Genomic DNA, 22699 nt, shown 5'->3' with positions numbered 1-22699 from the left:
GTGAAAGGGTCCATCCACAGATGAATGGATAAACAAAATGTACAAACACACAAAGGAATGAAGTTCTGATACATGCTACAGCATAGATTGGCCTTGAAGACGACATTCTAAGTGAGATGAGCCAGACACAAAAAGACAACTGCATTATGATCACACATGTATGACATACCTTGCAGAAGTAAATTTAATACAGACAAATAGCTTATAGATTACTAGGAGCTGGGAAAAGGGCATAGGGCAGGAAAGAGGGAGTTTATGCTTAAGGGGTGCAGATGTGATCAGCAACATGTTATTCTAAAGTTAACCTTTTTTTCCGAGTTGAAAAAAGAGAGCATTCCATGACAGTACATAAAGATGTATTTCATTCTTTTTAGAAGCTGTACATACTATTCCATATCCTTAATAATTTATTTAACCATTTCTAAATAGACAATTCTAATTTTTCCACTATAGTAATGCTGAAACAAGAATTTTGTTTGTATGCTGAAAATTCTGAAGTATCCATTTTGAAAAGTAGAATTGCTAGAACAAAATCATTACCCATTTGTAATTTTGATCCTTCCAAATTATCCTCTTAAAGTTCTGTCGCAGTTTACACTCCAACCAGCAATTATAGAGGTACCTGCTTCCCATAACATCCCTTGTTGTAGATGTGACCAACCTTTTTTATTACTGCCAGTCCAATAAGAAAATCAGATGACATGTCATCATTGTTTTAATTTACGTTTTTCTGCTAGTGAATTTACTACCATTTTCTATTCTTCTGTGAATTGTGTCTTCCTGTTATTTTGCCAAGTTTTCTGCATACTTTTAACACTTTTTGTATTTGGAAGAGGTCTTTTTATATTATAGGTTTTAATCCTTTATTGGATATATCAAGTTGTTTTCTCTTGGTACTTTTAACCTTGTTTTTTGGTGTATAGTGACATACAGAGGATTTGTAGCATTGTGTAATACATTTGTCAGTTTTCCATTATGGCTCCTGGCATATGAGTCTTTGTTTTTTAGAAGGCCTTCACTATCCCAAGTATTAAGAATTAAATCATGTCTCCCCAAAAGACAAGTTCAAGTCCTAACCCTTGGTTCTGTTGATGTGGACCCATTTGTAAAATAGAATCTTTGAAGAGGTATTTACTTAAGGTAAGGCTAAACTGAATTAGAATGGGCCTTAATCCAGTATGACTGGAGGCCTAGTATGCAAAGGAAATTTGATTACAGGGCAGTAGTAGAAAGGAAACAGATCCCCATGTTACAAAAGCAGAGATTGAGTTATGGAGTGCTGGTAAGCCACTGCTAGCAGCACTACAGACATTAAAAGCATGGGCTACTAATATCTTGATTTTGGCCTTTTTACCTCCAAAACTGTGAAACAGCACATTGCTGTTGTTGAAGCCAATTAGTCTGTGGTAGTTGTTACCTTGAAAACTAAGACAGTTTTTGGTACTGAAAAATGGGGTGCTGCTGTAACAAATACTTAAAAATGTGGAAGTGACTTTGTTATTGGATTATGTGTAGAGGCTGGAAGAATTTTTTTTTTATTAATTAAAAAAAAATTAACACAACATTTAGAAATCATTCCATTCTACATATACAATCAGTAATTCTTAATATCATTAGATAGATGTATGATCATCATTTCTTAGTACATTTGCATCAATTTAGAAAAAGAAATAGCAAGACAACTGAAAAAGAAAATGATAATATAGAGGAAAAAATAAAAATAAAATATATAAAAAAAAAAAACAACTATAGCTCAGATGCAGCTTCATTCAGTGTTTTAACATAATTACATTACAATTAGGTAGTATTGTGCTGTCCATTTTTGAGTTTTTGTATCCAGTCCTGTTGCACAGTCTGTATCCCTTCAGCTCCAATTACCCATTATCTTACCCTATTTCTAACTCCTGATGGTCTCTGTTACCAATGACATATTCCAAGTTTATTCTCTAATGTCGGTTCACATCAGTGGGACCATACAGTATTTGTCCTTTAGTTTTTGGCTAGTCTCACTCAGCATAATGTTCTCTAGGTCCATCCATGTTATTACATGCTTCATAAGTTTATTCTGTCTTAAAACTGCATAATATTCCATCGTATGTATATACCACAGTTTGTTTAGCCACTCTTCTGTTGATGGACATTTTGGCTGTTTCCATCTGTTTGCAATTGTAAATAATGCTGCTATAAACATTGGTGTGCAGATGTCCGTTTGTGTCTTTGCCCTTAAGTCCTTTGAGTAGATACCTAGCAATGGTATTGCTGGGTCATATGGCAATTCTATATTCAGCTTTTTGAGGAACCGCCAAACTGCCTTCCACAGTGGTTGAACCATTTGACATTCCCACCAACAGTGGATAAGTGTGCCTCTTTCTCCACATCCTCTCCAGCACCTGTCATTTTTTGTTTTGTTGATAATGGCCATTCTGGTGGGTGTGAGATGAGATCTAATTGTGGTTTTGATTTGCATTTCTCTAATGGCCAGGGACATTGAGCATCTCTTCATGTGCCTTTTGGCCATTTGTATTTCCTCTTCTGAGAGGTGTCTGTTCAAGTCTTTTTCCCATTTTGTAATTGGATTGGCTGTCTTTTTGTTGTTGAGTTGAACAATCTCTTTATAAAATTCTAGATACTAGACCTTTATCTGATATGTCATTTCCAAATATTGTCTCCCATTGTGTAGACTGTCTTTCTACTTTCTTGATGAAGTTCTTTGATGCACAAAAGTGTTTAATTTTGAGGAGCTCCCATTTATTTATTTCTTTCTTCAGTGCTCTTGCTTTAGGTTTAAGGTCCATAAAACCTCCTCCAATTGGAAGATTCATAAGATATCTCCCTACATTTTCCTCTAACTGTTTTATGGTCTTAGACCTAATGTTTAGATCTTTGATCCATTTTGAGTTAACTTTTGTATAGGGTGTGAGATACGGGTCCTCTCTCATTCTTTTGCATATGGATGTACAGTTCTCTAGGCACCATTTATTGAAGAGATTGTTCTGTCCCAGGTGAGTTGGCTTGACTGCCTTATCAAAGATCAAATGTCCATAGATGAGAGGGTTTATATCTGAGCACTCTATTCAATTCCATTGGTCAATATATCTATCTTGATGCCACCACCATGCTGTTTTGACCACTGTGGCTTCATAATATGCCTTAAAGTCCGGCAGCATGAGACCTCCAGCTTTGTTTTTTTTCCTCAAGATAGTTTTAGCAATTCGGGGCACCCTGCCCTTCCAGATAAATTTGCTTATTGGTTTTTCTATTTCTGAAGAATAAGTTGTTAGGATTTTGATTGGTATTGCATTGAATCTGTAAATCAATTTAGGTAGGATTGACATCTTAACTATATTTAGTCTTCCAATCCATGAACACGGTATGCCCTTCCATCTATTTAGGTCTTCTGTGATTTCTTTTAACAGTTTTTTGTAGTTTTCTTTGTATAGGTCTTTTGTCTCTTTAGTTAAATTTATTCCTAGGTATTTTATTCTTTTAGTTGCAATTGTAAATGGAATTTGTTTCTTGATTTCCCACTCAGCTTGTTCATTGCTAGTGTATAGAAATGCTACAGATTTTTGAATGTTGATCTTGTAACCTGCTACTTTGCTGTACTCATTTATTATCTCTAGTAGTTTTGCTGTGGATTTTTCCGGTATTTCGACGTATAGTATCCTATCGTCTACAAACAGTGATAGTTTTACTTCTTCCTTTCCAATTTTGATGCCTTGTATTTCTTTTTCTTGTCTAATTGCTCTGACCAGAACCTCCAACACGATGTTGAATAATAGTGGTGATAATGGACATCCTTGTCTTGTTCCTGATCTTAGGGGGAAAGTTTTCAATTTTTCCCCATTGAGGATGATATTAGCTGTGGGTTTTTCATATATTCCCTCTATCATTTTAAGGAAGTTCCCTTGTATTCCTATGCTTTGAAGTGTTTTCAACAGGAAAGGATGTTGAATCTTGTCAAATGCCTTCTCTGCATCAATTGAGATGATCATGTGATTTTTCTGCTTTGATTTGTTGATATGGTGTATTACATTAATTGATTTTCTTATGTTGAACCATCCTTGCATACCTGGGATGAATCCTACTTGGTCATGATGTATAATTCTTTTAATGTGTTGCTGGATTTGATTTGCTAGAATTTTGTTGAGGATTTTTGCATCTATATTCATTAGAGAGATTGGTCTGTAGTTTTCTTTTTTTGTAATATCTTTGCCTGGTTTTGGTATGAGGGTGATGTTGGCTTCATGGAATGAATTAGGTAGCTTTCCCTCCACTTCAATTTTTTTGAAGAGTTTGAGGAGAGTTGGTACTAATTCTTTCTGGAATGTTTGGTAGAATTCACATGTGAAGCCGTCTGGTCCTGGACTTTTCTTTTTGGGAAGCTTTTGAATGACTGATTCAATTTCTTTACTTGTGACTGGTTTGTTGAGGTCATCTATTTGTTCTTGAGTCAAAGTTGGTTGTTCATGTCTTTCCAGGAACCTGTCCATTTCATCTACATTGTTGTATTTATTAGCGTAAAGTTGTTCATAGTATCCTGTTATTACCTCCTTTATTTCTGTGAGGTCAGTGGTTATGTCTCCTCTTCTATTTCTGGTCTTATTTATTTGCGTCCTCTCTCTTCTTCTTTTTGTCAGTCTTGCTAAGGGCCCATCAATCTTATTGATTTTCTCATAGAACCAACTTCTGGTCTTATTGATTTTCTCTATTGTTTTCATGTTCTCAATTTCATTTATTTCTGCTCTAATCTTTGTTATTTCTTTCCTTTTACTTGCTTTGGGGTTAGTTTGCTGTTCTTTCTCCAGTTCTTCCAAGTGGACAGTTAATTTCTGAAATTTTGCCTTTTTTTCTTTTCTGATATAGGCATTTAGGGCAATAAATTTCCCTCTTAGCACTGTCTTTGCTGCATCCCATAGGTTTTGATATGGTGTGTTTTCGTTTTCATTCACCTCGAGATATTTACTAATTTCTCTTGCAATTTCTTCCTTGACCCACTGGTTGTTTAAGAGTGTGTTGTTGAGCCTCCATGTGTTTGTGAATTTTCTGGCACTCTGCCTATTATTGATTTCCAACTTCATTCCTTTAGGATCCGAGAAAGTGTTGTGTATGATTTCAATCTTTTTAAATTTGTTAAGACTTGCTTTGTGACCCAGCATATGGTCTATCCTTGAGAATGATCCATGAGCACTTGAGAAAAAGGTGTATCCTGCTGTTGTGGGGTGTAATGTCCTATAAATGTCTGTTACGTCTAGCTCATTTATTGTAATATTCAAATTCTCTATTTCTTTATTGATCCTCTTTCTAGATGTTCTGTCCATTGATGAGAGTGGTGAATTGAAGTCTCCAACTATTATGGTAGATGTGTCTGTTTCCCTTTTCAGTGATTGCAGTGTATTCCTCACGTATTTTGGGGCATTCTGGTTCGGTGTATAAATATTTATGATTGTTATGTCTTCTTGTTTGATTGTTCCTTTTATTAGTAGATAGTATCCTTCTTTGTCTCTTTTAACTGTTTTACATTTGAAGTCTAATTTGTTGGATATTAGTATAGCTACTGCTTCTCTTTTCTGGTTGTTATTTGCATGAAATATCTTTTCCCAACCTTTCACTTTCAACCTATGTTTATCTTTGGGTCTAAGATGTGTTTCCTGTAGACAGCATATAGAAGGATCCTGTTTTTTAATCCATTCTGCCAGTCTATGTCTTTTGATTGGGGAATTCAGTCCATTACCATTTAGTTTTATTACTGTTTGGATAATACTTTCCTCTACCATTTTGCCTTTTGTATTATATATATCATATCTGATTTTCCTTCTTTCTACACTCTTCTCCATACCTCTCTCTTCTGTCTTTTCGTATCTGACTCTAGTGCTCCCTTTAGTATTTCTTTTTTTTTAATGAAAGAATAAGATTCTTTTAATTGTAGCAGGTTTTTAAGCTAAATATTTTTCCAAGGCTATACAATTTAATATAAAAATAATTTTACATTCATATAGTATTTTTAAGGCATACAGTGATTAATTTTGAAACAATTTGCATATAACAAGACACCATGTCAGCGAACAAATCAGTGACTGTAACAAATGAGCTAAGAACAATATAAGAAATTTTGTAGTTCTATTTTTACAAGAACTAGCTCAACTGGTGCTAAAACAAAACAAATTTCTTTTAAAGAGAAATTATTGATTCTGCATTGTGATGAGAACTTTAATGTTGATGTTTTTTTAAAGTTTTATAGAGCTTATATACTAATTTTTGCTGTAGTTTTTCATAGAGTCACTTATAAAGTATGACATATCTCTGCATTTCATCTCAAAGCAAGAACTTTGTAAATCACAGTAAAAAAAAAAGACCTAACTTTTCTTCCTGTCTACCTGGTTCCTTCTTTGAGAAACAATTTCTGGTTGGCTGTAGTGAGCATGAAATAGAAGAATAAAGCTTTCCACCTTTACCAGATAGCATGCTAAACACTGCAAGACACAAAAGTTTCAATTGCCAGATGCTTTTGTCACTTTCCCTTTTTTCTTTGAGCAGTTTTTCTCATTCATCTTTTAAATGATTTAAATCTTTCTCCTGTTCTACTTTATCTCCCAGTTTTCTCATAATTGTGAGCTACACTTTATTTTATCCTTTTATGCATATCTCAAATGAATAAATGTTGAGCTTTATTGAATTGCTCCTTTGACATCATTTCATCGAAGTCATTAACAGGAGTTAATGTTTTTTTTTAACAGGGAAAGGGATATGAAGAACATTTTTAAAAATACTTGATGATAATGATAGGTCTTACAGGTCATTCTTTCATGTGCTTATATCCTGGGCATCACCCACCTGGAGCATTTTGTCCCGAAGATTGTGAAAGGACAAGCCTTAAGTCCTCAGAAGATTTTTATGCTGTCTCTGAGGACAGTTACTCTGTCTGTCTTCCAGGACCTCTGTCTCTTCCATTTCAGAATCACTGAAGACATGGGGTGCATCTCCATAGATTGAGCATTCCACTAAGTGTTCTTGGTATGCCTTGCTGTGACTTGTGTTCCATGAAATGCTAGGAGTCAGAATCATTATATTGTGCTGCTTTCAGCATGATTTTGAAAGCTTTATGAAGTGATAAATAAAAATATCAATATTGACAATATTGATGCCAATATAATTTAGAAGTTTAGGAAGAGATTGGCTGAGCCTAGCCAGGCATGCTGTTATTTTTTCTAGGCGCTGCTATGAGAGCGGAATAAGAATTTTCACCAAAAAAAAGAAAAAGAAAGAATTACTGATTATATATGTAGCGTGGAATGATATCTTAATGTTTTGTTTGTTTGTTAATTTTTTTAATTAATAAAAAATATATAATTCAACGTTGTTAATTACAGTCACAATATTTTGCTATCTTCACCACCTCCCGTTAGGGACTCGAAGATACTATTCTGTTCACTTGAAGGTGGAGGAAGAGGCCTCAAGTCAAAGGAAACAGGTGAGCTCTAGAAGCTGGAAAAGGAATCGAAACAGATTCTCCCCAGGGGAATCCAGATGGAAGGCAGTTCTGCCAACATCAACAGTGAGACCCAGGTCAGACTTCTGATTAACCATCTGATGCTGCTGGATGGTTCTTTTTTCCTTAAATTCTTCTGATTCAATTTTTATTTCGTACATCGCCCCACAGCCTCCTGAAATGTTGGTGACTTTGACAGCTGTAGCTCGAGGGAACTTTTCTTTGAGAAATCGTGTCACTTTGAGCTCTCCTTCCGTCTGGGAGGCAGAGGTCCAATATCTGTGGTGGAGAAGAGGCAGCCCGCGGATCCCACGGAGCAGAGGCGCTGCTGCGGCCGGGCCCCACACCGCCATGCCCGGCCGACGCAGCCCGCCGCCCGAGCCCTTTAGTATTTCTTGCAGAGCTGATCTCTTGGTCACAAATTCTCTCAGTGACTTTTTGTCTGAAAATGTTTTAATTTCTCCCTCATTTTTGAAGGACAATTTTGCTGGATATGGAAGTCTTGGTTGGCAGTTTTTCTCTTTTAGTAATTTAAATATATCATCCCACTGTCTTCTAGCTTCCATGGTTTCTGCTGAGAAATCTACATATAGTCTTATTGGGTTTCCCTTGTATGTGATGGATTATTTTTCTCTTGCTGCTTTCAAGATCCTCTCTTTCTCTTTGACCTCTGACATTCTAACTAGTAAGTGTCTTGGAGAACGCCTATTTGGGTCTATTCTCTTTGGGGTGCGCTGCACTTCTTGGATCTGTAATTTTAGGTCTTTCATAAGAGTTGGGAAATTTTCAGTGATAATTTCTTCCATTAGTTTTTCTCCTCCTTTTCCCTTCTCTTCTCCTTCTGGGACACCCACAACACGTATATTTGTGCGCCTCATATTATCATTCAATTCCCTGATCCCCTGCTCAAATTTTTCCATTCTTTTCCCTATAGTTTCTGTTTCTTTTTGGAATTCAGATGTTCCATCCTCCAGTTCACTAATTCTAGCCTCTGTCTCTTTAAATCTACCATTGTAGGTTTCTATTGTTTTTTCCATCTTTTCTACTTTGTCCTTCAATCCCATAAGTTCTGTGATTTGTTTTTTCAGACTTTCCATTTCTTCTTTTTTTTCAGCCCATGCCTTCTTCATGTCCTCCCTCAATTTATTGATTTGGTTTTTAAAGAGGTTTTCCATTTCTGTTCATATATTCAGAATTAGTTGTGTCAGCTCCTGTATCTCATTTAAGCTATTGGTTTGTTCCTTTGACTGGGCCATATCTTCCATTTTCCTGGTGTGATCTGTTATTTTTTGCTGACGTCTGGGCATTTAATCAGATTTCCTGAGTGTGAGACCCAGCAGGTTGAAAGACTTTCCTGTGAAGTCTCTCGGCTCTGTTTTTCTTATCCTGCCCAGTAAGTGGTGCTCGTCTGTCTGCGGGTCCCACCAGTAAAAGATGCTGTGGCTCCTTTAATTTTGGAAGACTCTTGCTGTGGGGGAGGGTCACCAGCTGACGCGGCTTGGGGCGTGCCTATCCAAAGCTCCCATCTGGCCCGGGAAGCCGCGCATGGGGGGAGGGGGCGCTGGCCGTCGTGGCTTGAGGGGCCGCCGATCCAAATCTCCCAGCTGGCCTGGGAAGGAGGGAGGGAGGGGCTCCGGCTGCCAGCTGCCATGGCCTGGGGAAGCGCACGCCTCTCAGGGACCTCACCGCAGCGGAGTCTCTTAGCTGGTTCAGCCATTCCAGAATGGGGTACGCTGTGTTTCTGTTCTCTGTCGTGGTTCCAGGAGCTGTTCTGTACTGTTTCTATTTCTTTAGTAGCTGTTCTGGAGGAGGAACTAAGACTCACGCGTCTTACTAAGCCGCCATCTTCTCCAGAAGTCTGCAGTCATTCTTGTATGCAGAAGAAATTTGGACACGGAACAGTAGGAGCCAGGAGACATATTGTCATGGGATGAAGGCAGAGGTTGAGTTATGGATTACTGAACAGCTACCACCAGAACACTTACAGACATTGAAGAAAGCATGGCTTTGATTTTGGACTTACCGCCTCCAAAACTTTGAGACAATACGTTGCTGATGTTTAAGCCAACTAATCTATGGTAATTGTTAGAGAAGCCCTAGCAAATGAAGACATCAAAAATATGAAAATATTTTCATCTAAACCTTGTCACTGAAACTCCTTTTATCTAGTGTATGGACATATGAGTAAGGAAAAAAAAGACAAAATATAATGGGAAGGAAAGGAATGTTTTGGGTGTTCTTTTCACTTTTATTTATACTTTTTTGAGTAATGAAAATGTTCAGAAATCGATTGGGATGACAGATGCACTGTGTGATGATACTGTGAACCAGTGATTTGGATAATTATATGGTATGTGAATGTATCTCAGTCAAATTGCATTTAATAAAAAAATTCATCCAATTCAGTTATGGCTTTTTAAAAATATACACGGAATTTGTTTGTATATACTTTGATGTAGTATGAATAGTCAATTTCCCCAATCCATTGAGTATCCCAAACTCCTCCTCTCATTGTAAATCAAATACAACTTATACATGGTTAAGTTTTAAACTCTTTGTTTTAGTCTGGGGGTCAATTTATCTAATCTTGTGCCAGTAACACACTTTAAAATTACTGAAGCTGCACATGATGTTTGGAATCTAGTGGGTAAATCTGCTCCATAATTATTTTAAAACATTTTCTTGGACACACACTTCTGGGCCAAGATAGCGGCTTAGCAATTTGCGTGGTTTAGTTCGTCCTCCAGAACAACTAGTAAATAACCAGAAACAGTGCAGAACAGCTCCTGGGGCCATGTCGGTGACCTGACACACAGCATACCCCAGTCTGGACCAGCTGAACCCGCTGCGGGCCTGTCCAGAACTGTGAGTTCCCCAAGCCGCGGCAGCCAGCACCCCTCCCCCATGGCTGCTTCCCAGAGGGGAAAGGAAAGAGACTTTACCAGCAGCAGGGTCTGAGCCCAACCAAATGCCAATTGTGGAATTAATTAACAAATTCTGACAACTAAAAATAGTCCCCTAGCTCAGGTGAATCTGGTCAAAGCGGAGGTTGCTCATTTTTGCCCTGGTGCTAAGGGGGCAGGGCTGATGGAAAAAGGAAAAAAAAAGGAGGGAGACAAGGGTTTTTGTGGCTGTGTTTCTGCAGGGGCTTGGCTGCCTTTGGGTGCAGCAGCAGGGCTCCTTGGGCTGCGGATGCCCCAGGCATGGACAGAAACAAACTCATTTTGTGGGCTTGTCTGGAACCTGTGCCTTTTCTGGGGGAGGGGTAGAGCCCAGCTCAGGTGGAGTCCCTCTCTCGGGCTGTTCAGACACCGGGGCTTGGTGGTTTGAGCCCAGTGGGGCCGGCCTGCGGCCTCTCTTCTGTCTCTACCACGCCCCCAGCCAAAGTTAAAGGTACTGCATCATCTTATGCTGGTGGAACCTGCAGGCAGACAAGCACTACATACTGGGCAGGATAACAAAAACAGAGCCCAGAGACTTCACAGGAAAGTCTGTCAACCTCCTGGGTCTCACCTGCAGGGAAAACCGATACAGGTGACTCTTTCCTCCTGATAGGAGGCCAGTTTGGTCTGGGAAAATCCAGCTGGGGTCTGTAATACCTATTTAGACCCTCCTCAGGGTGGGGGGAAGAAGGCACCATACAAGCAGGGCAAGAAACAAGAAAACATAAGAAGTGAAAAATTCTTCTCTGTTAAACAAAACTTAAGCTAGAGGTCCAAAAAAAGTGAACTGAATGTCAAAGAACAGAGAGACAACAAATTCATCCAGCAAGAAAACCCGAGGTAAAAGAAGTAAAAGCAATATCCAGAATAAACTAATTAAGGTAATTAAATGCCTAGACACCAGCAAAAAATAACAAATCACACTAGGAAAATTGAAGATATGGCCCAGTCAAAGGAATAAACCAACAGTTCATTTGAGATACAGGAGCTGAAACATTTAATTCAGAATATACGAACAGACATGGAAAACCTCATCAAAAACCAAATCAATGAATTGAGGGAGGATATAAAGAAGGCAAGGAAGGAACAAAAAGAAGAAACTGAAAGCCTAAAAAAACAAATCACAGAACTTATGGGAATGAAAGACACAGTAGAAGAGATGAAAAAAACAATGGAAATCTACAATGGTAGATTTCGAGAGGCAGAACATAGGATTAGTGAACTGGAGGATGGAACATCTGAAATCCAACGAGAAAATGAATATAGGGGAAAAAATGAAAACTATGAGCAGGGACTCAGGGAATTGAAGGACAATATGAAGTGCACGAATATATGTGTTGTGGGTGTCCCGGAGGGAGAAGAGAAGGGAAAAGGAGGAGAAAAACTAATGGAAGAAATTATCACTGAAAATTTCCCAACTCTTATGAAGGACTTAAAATTACAGATCCAAGAAGTGCAGTGTACCGCAAAGAGAATAGATCCAAATAGACGTACTCCAAGACATTTACTAATCAGAATGTCAGAGGTCAAAGAGAAAGAGAGAATCTTGAAAGCAGCAAGAGAAAAGCAATCCATCACATACAAGGGAAGCCCAATAAGACTATGCATAGATTTATCAACAGAAACCATGGAGGCAGGAAGACAGTGGGATGATATATTTAAGTTATTACACAAGAAAGTGCCAACCAAGAAGTCTATATCCAGCAAAATTGTCCTTCAATAATGATGGAGAAATTAAAACGTTTTCAGACAAAGAATCACTGAGAGGATTCGTGACCAAGAGACCAGCCCTACAAGAAATACTAAAAGGAGCTCTAGAGACAGATACGAAAGCAGAAGAGAGGTGTGGAGAAGAGTGTAGAAAGGAAGACCATGAGTAAAGGTAAAAAGAAGGAAAATTAGAAGGACATATAAAAGTCAAAAGGCAAACTGGTAGAGGAGGGTGCTGTCCGGGTAGTAATAACACTGATGTTGATGGATTAAGCTTCCCAATCGGGGGACATGGACTGGCAGAATGAATTAGGGAACGGGACCCATCTATATGCTGTCTCTACTCAAAGGACATGAGGGCAAGGACACAAACGGATATTTGCACACCAATGTTTATAGCAGAATTATTTACAATTTCCAAGAGATGGAAACAGCCAAAATGTCCATCAACAGACAGGTGGCTAAACAAACTGTGGTATATACATACGATGGAATATTATGCAGCTGTAAGACAGAATAAAGTTATGAAGTATGTAACAACATGGATGGACCTTAAGGACATTATGCTGAGTGAGATTAGTCAGAAACAAAAGGACAGTTACTGTATGGTCCCACTGATATGAACTGACATTAGTGAATAAACTTGGAGAATTTCGTTGGTAACAGAGACCATCAGGAGATAGAAATAGGGTAAGATATTGGGTAATTGGAGCTGAAGGGATACAAATTGTGCAACAGGACTGTCATGGTTAGGGACACGTGTCAACTTGGCCAAGTTGCGGTAGCTGTTTATCTGATTGGGCAAGTACTGGCCTGTCTGTTGCAATGAGGACATTTCATAGGATTAGGTCATGATCATGTCAGCTGCATCCACAGCTGATTCCATTTGTAATCAGCCAAAGGAGAGTGTCTTCTACAATTAATGATGCTAAATCTAATCATGGGAAGCCTTTTAAGGAGGACTCAGAGGAGACAGGCCCCATTCCTGCTATCTCGTATTCTCCAGGATACGAGCCAGAGCAGGTCCTGAAGGCACAAGTAAGTTACATGAAGAAGTGGCACAAATGCCCATGGTTTCCACTCCTGCTGCCATATTATCTTTTCTTTCCCAGACCAGAGCCATGGCCTCTTGGGGAGTTCCTTACAGTGAATTGACTGAGGAAGAGAAAACTCAGGCCTGGTGTACAGATGGTTCAGCACAATATGCAGGTACCACCCGAAAGTGGACAGCTGCAGCATTACAACCCCTTTCTGGGGTGTCCTTGAAGAACAGTGGTGAGGGGAAATCCTCCCAGTGGGCAGAACCTCGAGCAGTGCATCTGGTTGTTCATTTTGCTTGGAAGGAAAACTGGCAAGAGGTGCGTTTGTATACTGACTCATGGGCTGTTGGTAATGGTTTGGCTGGATGGTCAGGGACTTGGAAAGACCATAATTGGAAAATTGGTGACAAAGAGGTCTGGGGAAGAAGTATGTGGATAGACCTTTCTGAGTGGGCTAAAAACTTGAAGATATTTGTGTCCCATGTGAATGCACACCAGAGGGTGACTTCAGCAGAGGAAGATTTTAATAATCAAGTGGATAAGATGACCTGTTCTGTGGATACTGGTCAGCCTCTTTCCCCAGCAACTCCTGTCATTGCCCAATGGGCTCATGAACAAAGTGGTCATGGTGGTAGGGATGGAGGTTATGCATGGGCTCAGCAACATGGACTTCCACTCACCAAGGCTGACCTGGTTACAGCCACTGCTGAGTGCTCAATCTGCCAGCAGCAGAGACTCACACTCAGCCCCCGATACGGCACCATTCCCCGAGGTGACCAGCCAGCTACATGGTGGCAGGTTGATTACATTGGACCACTCCATTCATGGAAGGGGCAGTGATTTCTTCTAACTGGAATAGACACACACTTTGGATATGGGTTTGCTTTCCCTGCGCGCAATGCTTCTGCCAAAACTACCATCCGTGGGCTTACAGAATGCCTCATCCATTGTCATGGTATTCCACATAGCATTGCTTCTGATCAGGAACACACTTCACAGCAAATGAAGTGCGGGAATGGGCACATGCTCATGGAATTCTCTGGTCTTATCATGTTCCCCATCATCCAGAAGCAGCTGGATTGATAGAACGGTGGAATGGCTTTTTGAAAACTCGATTACGATGCCAACTAGGTGGCAAAAACTTGAAAGGCTGGGGTAATGTTCTCCAGGAAGCTGTGTATACTCTGAATCGGCATCCACTGTATGGTGCTATTTCTCCCATAGCCAGGATCCATGGGTCCAGAACCAAGGGGTGGAAATGGGTGTGGTACCACTCACTATTACCCCTAGTGATCCACTAGGAAAATTTTGCTTCCTGTCCCTACTACCCTGAGTTCTGCTGGTCTACAGGTTTTAGTTCCAAAACGGGGTGTGTTTCCTCCAGGAGAAACAACAATGATACCACTGAACTGGAAGTTAAGATTGCCACCTTTGGGCTGTCTTTGGTCACTTTGGGCTACTTATGCCTCTGGATCAACAAGCCAAGAAGGGGATTACATTATTGTCTGGGGTAATTGACCCTGACTATCAGAAAGAAGTAGGACTGCAACTACATAACAGAGGTAAAGAAGAGTTTTCTTGGAATATAGGAGATCCCCTAGGGCGTCTATTAGTACTACCATGCCCTGTGATTAAAATCAATGGAAAACTGCAACAATACAATCCAGGCAGAACTACTAATGGCTCTGAAACTTCAGGAATGAAGGTTTGGGTTACCCCACCAGGCAAAGAACCACGGCCAGCTGAAGTGCTTGCTGAGGGTAAAGGGAACATGGAATGGGTAGTGGAAGAAGGTAGTGATAAATATGAACTTCGACCACGTGATCAGTTACAGAAATGAGGACTGTAATGCTGTTTTGTTCATGTTATACTGTTTAAGTTGTAAGATATCAAGTTTAAGAATGAATGTTGCCTAAGGATTTGTACCCTATTCTGGAGAGATTTATTGTGCTTCCAGTTATATGCAGGACAGTTCAGTATTGTCAGGTAAAAGAAAAAAAGTGTGTGCTTGTTTGTATTCATTTGGAAATTAAGTATGGTTTAAGGTGATATATATATAGGTGCCAAATTGACAAGGGGTGGACTGTCATGGTTAGGACACGTGTCAACTTGGCCAAGTTGCGATAGCTGTTTATCTGATTGGGCAAGTACTGGCCTGTCTCTTGCAATGAGGACATTTCATAGGATTAGGTCATGATCACATCAGCTGCATCCACAGCGGATTCCATTTGTAATCAGCCAAAGGGGTGTGTCTTCTACAATTAGTGATGCTAAATCTAATCATGGGAAGCCTTTTAAGGAGGACTCAGAGGAGACAGGCCCCATTCCTGCTTCAGCTGGCGAGCCTCTCCTGTGAAGTTCATCCAGACCCTCCATCAGAGTTGTTGGCTTCACAGCCTGCCCTGTGGATTTGGACTCTGCGTTCCTGCGGTCACATGAGACACTTTTATAAATTTTATATTTGCAAGTGTTCCCTGTTGATTCTGTTTATCTAGAGAACCCTAACCAATACAAGGACTGAATGTAAAAACTCAGAAATGGACAGCACAATACTACCTAACCGTAATACAATTATGTTAAAACACTGAATGAAGCTGCATGTGAGAATGATAGAGGGAGTAGGGCTGGGGACATAAATGAAATCAGAAAGAAAGATAGACGATAAAGATTAAGATGGTGTGATCTAGGATTGCCTAGAGTGTATGGTGACAGTAACTAAATGTACAAATTTAAAAAATGTTTTTACATGAGGAAGAACATAGGAATGTCATTATTACAGGGTGCTGAGGGTGGATGGTAATTAATATTTTAAAATTTCAACTTATGTGTGAGACTAAAGCAAAAAAATGTTTATTTGGTACAAAGTCTGTGTTTTGACTAGTGCATTTCCTAATATAACTTATGTAGATAGCTTGGTTGAACAACATAAGTGCATGGAACCTTGGGTAGGACATGAGGTTTTGTTGGTTTGTCCAGAGTGATGTGCCGATGAATCCCAGAGTGATTTGACCAGTGAGTGGGAAAGTGTTTGCAAAGTCCCCTTGGGGGAATGGTGAGAACAGGGGAAACTTCAACCTCCCCAAGTTGAATTCTTGATATTCTCACAAGCAGTGTGGACAGCCAAAGCTATAGGCTGAGCTCCCAGTCTTGGGGTTTGTTCATATGAAACTTAACCCCACAAAGGATAGGTCAAGCCTACTTAAAATTAGGCCTAAGAGTCACTCCCAGGAGAACCTCTTTTGTTGCTCAGATGTGACCTCTCTCTCCAGCCAATACAACAAGCAAACTCACCATCCTCCCCCTGTCTGCGTGGGACATGACTTCCAGGGGTGTGGACCTTCCTGGCTCGTGGGAAAGAAATCCAAGAATGAGCTGGAACTCAGCATCAATGGATTGAGAAAAACCCTAGAATGAGCTGAGACCCGACATCAAGGGATTGAGAAAATCCTCTCGACCAAAAGGGGGAAGAGTGAAATGAGGCAAAGTGTCAATGGCTGAGAGATTCCAAACAGAGCCGAGAGGTTGTCCTGGAGGTTATTCTTACACATTGAGTAGATATCACCTTATTATCCAAGAGGAAATGGAGAGGCTGGAGGGAGCTGCCTGAAGATGTAGAACTGTGTTCCAGTAGCCATGTTTCTTGATGATGATTGTATAATGGTGTAGCTTTCACAGTGTGACTGTGTGATTGTGAAAACCTTGTGTCTGATGCTCCTTTTATCTACCTTGTCAACAGATGAATAGAACATATGGAATAAAAATAAATAATAGGAACAAATGTTAAAATAAATTTAGTTTGAAATGCTAGTGATCAGTGAAAGGGAGGAGTAAGGGGTATGGTGTGCATGGTTTTTTTTCTGTTTTCGTTTTATTTTTCTGTTGTCTTTTTATTTCTTTTTCTGAATTGATGCAAATGTTCTAAGAAATGCTCATGATGATGAATGTGCAACTATGTGATGATATTGTGAATTACTGATTATATATATATAGAACAATGATCACATATTAAGAATGTGTTTCTTTTCTGTAATTTTTTTAATTAATAAAAAATTATTTTTATTAATAAAAAAATAAATAAATAAAGTTTTTAATTAAAAAAATAAGAAAAAACATTTTCTTGGCAATTCTTTTACATTTTTTAAACATATATACTTTAGAATTAGCTTGTTAGGCATTTTAAAGTTTTTGTTGAGTTTTTTATTGATTTACATTTAATTTATAAATTTGTGGAAAATCGACAATTTTGGCTTATTTCACGTATAGTGTTTTCAAGGTCCATATGTTTTGTAGCATCTATTAGAACTACATTCCTTTTATAAATGAATAATATTCTATTACATGTATACACCACATTTGTTTATATAGCCATCTGTTGATGGATAATTGGGTTGTTTGCTACCGTTTGACTTTTGTGAATAATACTACTAAATGAACAATGGTATACAGGTATCTCTTTGAGTCCCTCTTTTTATTTCTTTTGGATATATACTAGAAATGGAATTGCTGGGTCATGTGGTAATTCTATGTTTAACTTTTTGAGGAACTGTCATAAAGTATCCACAGTTGCAGCCCCATTTTTAATTCCCATCAGGAATGCATAAGGGTTCCAGTTTGTTCACATGCTCACCAACATTTGTTTTTTTCTGCTTTTTTTTTTTATATATTAGCCGTCCTAGTGGGTATGAAGGTGGGATCTCATAGTGGTTTTGATTTAATTTTCCTGACTAATGATGTTGAGCATATTTTCATGTACTGATTGGTCATTTACATATCATCTTTCTTTAGAGAAATATGTATTCAAGTGCTTTGCACATGTTTAAAATGAGGTTTTTGCTTTTCTTTTGTTGAGTTGTAGCAGTTCTTTATATATTCTGAAATTAAATCCTTATCAGGTATATAACTTCCAAATATTTTTTCCCATTCTGTGGTTATTTTTCACTCTTTGAACAGTGTCCTTTGATGAACAAAATTTTAAATTTTGATGAAGTTTAATTTATCTGTTTTTCTTTTGGTGCTCATGCCTTTGGTATTAGTTTAAGAAAGCATTGCCAAATTCAAGCTCATGAAGATCTTCCCCTATGTTCTCTTCTAATATTTTTCTAGTTTTAGCTCCTAAATGTACGTATTGGATCCATTTTGAATTAAGTTTTGTATATGGTGTGAAGTAATGTCCAAGTTCATTTTTCTCACGTGGATATCTAGTTTTCCCATTTGATGAAAAGATTGTTCTTTGTTTATTCAATTGTCTTGGCACCATTGTTGAAAATCAGTTGATCATAAATGTGAGAATTTCTGTCTAGGCCTTCTGTTGTTCCACCGTTTTAGACTTTCAGTTTCTTCTTTTTGTTCTTTCCTTGCCTTCTATATATCCTCTCTCAATTCATTGATTTGGTTTTTGATGAGGTTTTCCATGTCTGTTCGTACATTCTGAATTAATTGTTTCAGCTCCTGTATGTCATTTGAATTGTTGGTTTGTTCCTTTGACTGGGCCATATCTTCAATTTTCCTAGTGTGATTTGTAATTTTTTGCTGGTGTCTAGGCATTTAATTACCTTAATTAGTTTATTCTGGAGATTGCTTTCACTTCTTTTATCTAGGGTTTTCTTGCTGGATGAATTTGTTGTCTATCTGTTCTTTGACATTCAGTTCAGCTTTATCTGGATCTTTAGCTTAAGTTTTGTTTAACAGAGGAGAAGTTTTCAGTTCTTGTTTTCTTGTTTCTTGCCCTGCTTGTGTGGTGCCTTTCCCCTCTACACACACTTAGGAGGGTCTACGTAGATATTATAGACCCCAGCCAGATTTTCCCAGACCAAATTGGCCTCCTATCAGGAGGAAAGAGTCACCTGCATCGGTTTTCCCTGAGGGTGAGACCCAGAAGGTTGAAAGACTTTCCTGTGAAGTCTCTGGGCTCTGTTTTTCTTATCCTGCCCTGTGTGTGGTGCTTGTCTGACTGCAGGTCCCACCAACATAAGATGATGCGATCCCTTTAACTTTGGCAGACTCTCCCTCCTGGGGGCATGGTGGAGACAGAGGAGAGGTTGTAGGCTGGTTTTAATGGCTTCAAATTACCAAGTCCTGGGGTCTGAATTCCTTGATGGAGAGATTCCACCTGGGTGTGGCTTCACCCCTCCCCTGGGGAAGGCACAGGCTCCAGATAAGCCCCCCAAAGAGCTCACTTCTGCCTATGCCTGGGGCAGTTGCAGCCTGAAAAGTCCTGCCGCTGTATTCAGAGGCAGTCAAGCCTTTGTAGATACACAGCCACAAAAACCTCTGTTTCCTTCTTTTTTTTCCCCCCCTTTTTCTGTCAGTCCTGCCTCTTTTTCGCCGGGGCAAAAAATGAGCAACCTCCGCTTTGATCAGGTTCACCTAAGCTGGGGGCCTATTTTTAGTAGTCAGAATTTGTTAATTAGTTCCACAATTGGTGTTTGATTGTGCCCAGTCCCTGCTGCTGGTAAAGTCCTTTCCTTTCCCCTCTGGGAAGCGGCCTGTGGGGGAGGGACGCTGGCCGCCGCAGCTTTGGGAACTCACGATTCTGGGGGGTGCTCACAGCCAGTCCAGCTTGTCCAGACTGGGGTATGCTGTGTGTCCGGTCACTGACGTGGCCCCAGGAGTGTTCTGTACTGTTTCTGGTTATTTAGTGGTTGTTCTGGAGGACGAACTAAAACACGCACATTGTTAAGCCGCCATTTTGACCCGGAAGCCTGTTAACACCGTTTTATGTGTCTATCCTTATGCCAGTACCACACTGTTTTAAATATTGTAGCTTTGTGGTAGTTTTGAAATCATGAGGTGTGAGTCTTCCATCTCTAGTTTTCTTTTTCCAGATTGTTTTTGCTATTTTGGTTCCCTTGAAATTTCATAGGAATTTATCTGTATGCTGTGTGGTGGGGGTCACATTTCATTCTTTTTCAGTGTGACTTGCCTGTTACTGCAGCACCATTTGTTGAATTATTTTTTTGGGGGGGTGGGATGGGGAGTACACAGGTTGGGAATCAAACCAGGGTCCCCCACATGAGCAGTGAGAATTCTGCCCCTGAACCCTTTCACCCCTTCTTAGGAATTTTCTTTTTCCCTCATAGGAATTTTTGAATGGAATTTTGATAGGGATTTCCCTAAAGCTGTACATCACTTTGGATAGTATTGTCATCTTAATATGAAGTCTTCCAGTCCATGAGCGTGGGATGTCTTTCTGTTTATTTAGGTCTTCTTTAATTTCTTTTAGCAATATTTTGTAGTTTTCAGTGTACAAGTCTTTCACTTCTTTGGTCAAATTTTTCCCTAAGTATTTTATTATTTTTGATGCTATTGTAAATGAAATTACTTCCTTTCCTTTTCAGATTGTTTATTGCTAGTGTTTAGAAATCCAGCTAACTTTATGTGTTGAATTGTGTATTCTTCAGCTTTATTGAATTTGTTTATTAGCTTTAACATTTTTTGTGTTTGGGGATTTTTTTCAGGCTTCTTACACATAAGATCATGTTATCTGCAAGCAGAAATAATTTTACTACTTCTTTTCCAATTTGGATGCCTTTTATTTTTTCATACCTAGTTGCTCTGGCTAGAATTTCCCATTACAGTGCTGAGTAGTAGTAGTAGAAATAGGCATCCTTGTCTTGTTCCTGATCTTAAGGGGAAAAACTTTTAGTCTTTCACCTTTGGTGTGTTAGCTCTGGGTTTTTCATGTATAGGTAGGGCTGCTATAACAAACACCATAAACTGGTTGTCTTAAACAGCAGGTCTTTATTGTTTCACAGATATGGGGGCTAGTAGTAAAAAAATCAAGATGCCAGCAGGATCATACTTTCTCTGAAGGCTGTAGCATTCTGGTGGCTTGCTGGCAATTTATAATCTTTCTTTGGATGCCTTAGTTTGGACATTTTCACAGCCTTAGAATTGTAAATTTATAATCTAATAAATCTCCTTTGTAAAAGCCAATCCATTTCTGGTATATTGCATTCTGCAGCATTAGCAAACTGAAATACTACTTGAGTGTGGGCTTTCTTTTATTGGGAGGTTTTTTATTACAGAATCAGACTCTTTACTTATTGTGGATGCATGTAAATTTTTTACATTTTCTTAAGTCAGTTTTGGTAGTTCGTGTGTTTCTAGGAAATTATACATTTCCTCTAGGTTATATACTTTGTTAGCATGCAGTTCATAATAGTCTCTCTCTTTTTTGTTGTTTATTTAAAACTTTATTCTTTCAGGTAGCAACCTTGGAAACAAATATTCATATGAAAATTCATAGAGGCAAAGGTAGAAGCCAAAAGCCAGTTGTTTTCCCCTAGTTTGTCAGGCTGGAACAGAGTTTAAATCAGGCTAAACTATCTCTACAACTTAACACCAGTTATGTTGGCCAGAAGTTAGTTTCACTGCATCCACGGGCCTAGTTCCAGGGTTTTCATGGCTTCCTCAGGTCTGAACATCCCTCACTCCTGTTGCTGGCAGTGGCATTTGGCCAGGGAATGGAGCATCCACCTGGTCCTGAGCTTGTACGAGTAGTTACCATAAACCACAACCTAGTGAGGTCCAAGGATTCCAGAGCTTTCAGCTCGACTGTGACCTTGCTCACTTCCTCGATGTATGGGATTCGAGATCCATGTGGGCCAAACATGGCTTCCACAGTCGAGTCTTGACCTGGAACACCTTGAGATATTTCAAATTTTCGGAATGTTTCACCCATAGTGGGATGTAATTCCATTTTGGGAACTTCCCCATCTTGAGTTCTTGAGACCATGCTCCAGCCAAGGCAAGGCCTAACTGTACCATCCCATGATAGTCTCTTATAATACTTTTTGTTTCTGTATAATTGGTAGCAGTATCCCCACTTTTATTTATAATTTTGCTAATTTGTCTCTTTTCTGTCTTTTCTTTGTCTGTTGAGCTCTTCCATCTTCCCAGAAGTGCCCCCAAGGATATTTTAATGACATTAAATACCTCGACCTAACCATCCCCCCTATTACAGATTCTCAGAACAACATTCTATGTGCAGCAGGCATTCAACAACATTTATAAAACTGAGTCATGAGATCCGGGAACATGGTGGAGCAGGGTAGGCTGTGTTCACTGTTGTTCCATGGAAGAACAAGAGAGGGGAGAGAAAAAACGACCAGGACTGCAGTCCCAGGGGTGGGGGGTGTGATCGTAAACGGTCTTCATCATTCATAGGGAAGTCTTGGATGAGAGAGGCAGGGACATCAGGATACGGAGAACAGGGTGAATCTGTTTGGCTGTGACACCACAGGGGCAGGCAGTGGCACGCAGGAAAGTATGGATCCGAGGGAGCAGACTGTCCCCCTTGCTCCAACCTGCCCCATCAGCTAGGTGGTGGGACCTCCCTGCATGGCTCTGCAACCAGTGGCACCTGTGGGGAGCCCAGAGTTGCACTAGCCACTCCCAAATGCTGGGATTGGTCACTCGGCCAGGCACCGCAATTAGCTATCCCAAGGGGGTAATGTGAACAGTGGAACCGCTGGGCGCTGTGCACTGTGATCAGCTGGCCCATCCTATACACTGGA

General features: G+C 39.5%; 1 protein-coding gene and 1 pseudogene across 18 annotated transcripts in view; one reads left to right on the top strand and one right to left on the bottom strand.

Moving 5' to 3' along the window:
- LOC143667661 (ATP-binding cassette sub-family A member 17-like) overlaps positions 1-22699 on the top strand; it is a 234298-nt gene that overhangs the window by 26808 nt on the left and 184791 nt on the right. Inside the window, exon 5 of one of the 18 annotated variants that reach the window (XM_077142129.1) lies at positions 7407-7471. The exons of the other annotated variants lie outside the window; for them this stretch is intronic. Coding sequence (XP_076998244.1) covers positions 7407-7471 — 65 coding nt within the window. The remainder of the gene's footprint in view (positions 1-7406; positions 7472-22699) is intronic. 18 annotated transcript variants of the gene reach the window in all.
- On the bottom strand, positions 21551-21899 carry LOC143667663 (developmental pluripotency-associated 5 protein pseudogene; annotated as a pseudogene).

The sequence above is a fragment of the Tamandua tetradactyla genome, chromosome 23 (assembly GCF_023851605.1).
Source record: "Tamandua tetradactyla isolate mTamTet1 chromosome 23, mTamTet1.pri, whole genome shotgun sequence".
Lineage (NCBI taxonomy): Eukaryota > Metazoa > Chordata > Mammalia > Pilosa > Myrmecophagidae > Tamandua > Tamandua tetradactyla.
Note: the sequence above shows the minus strand (reverse complement) of the source record. Positions and strands in the feature narration are given on the sequence as shown.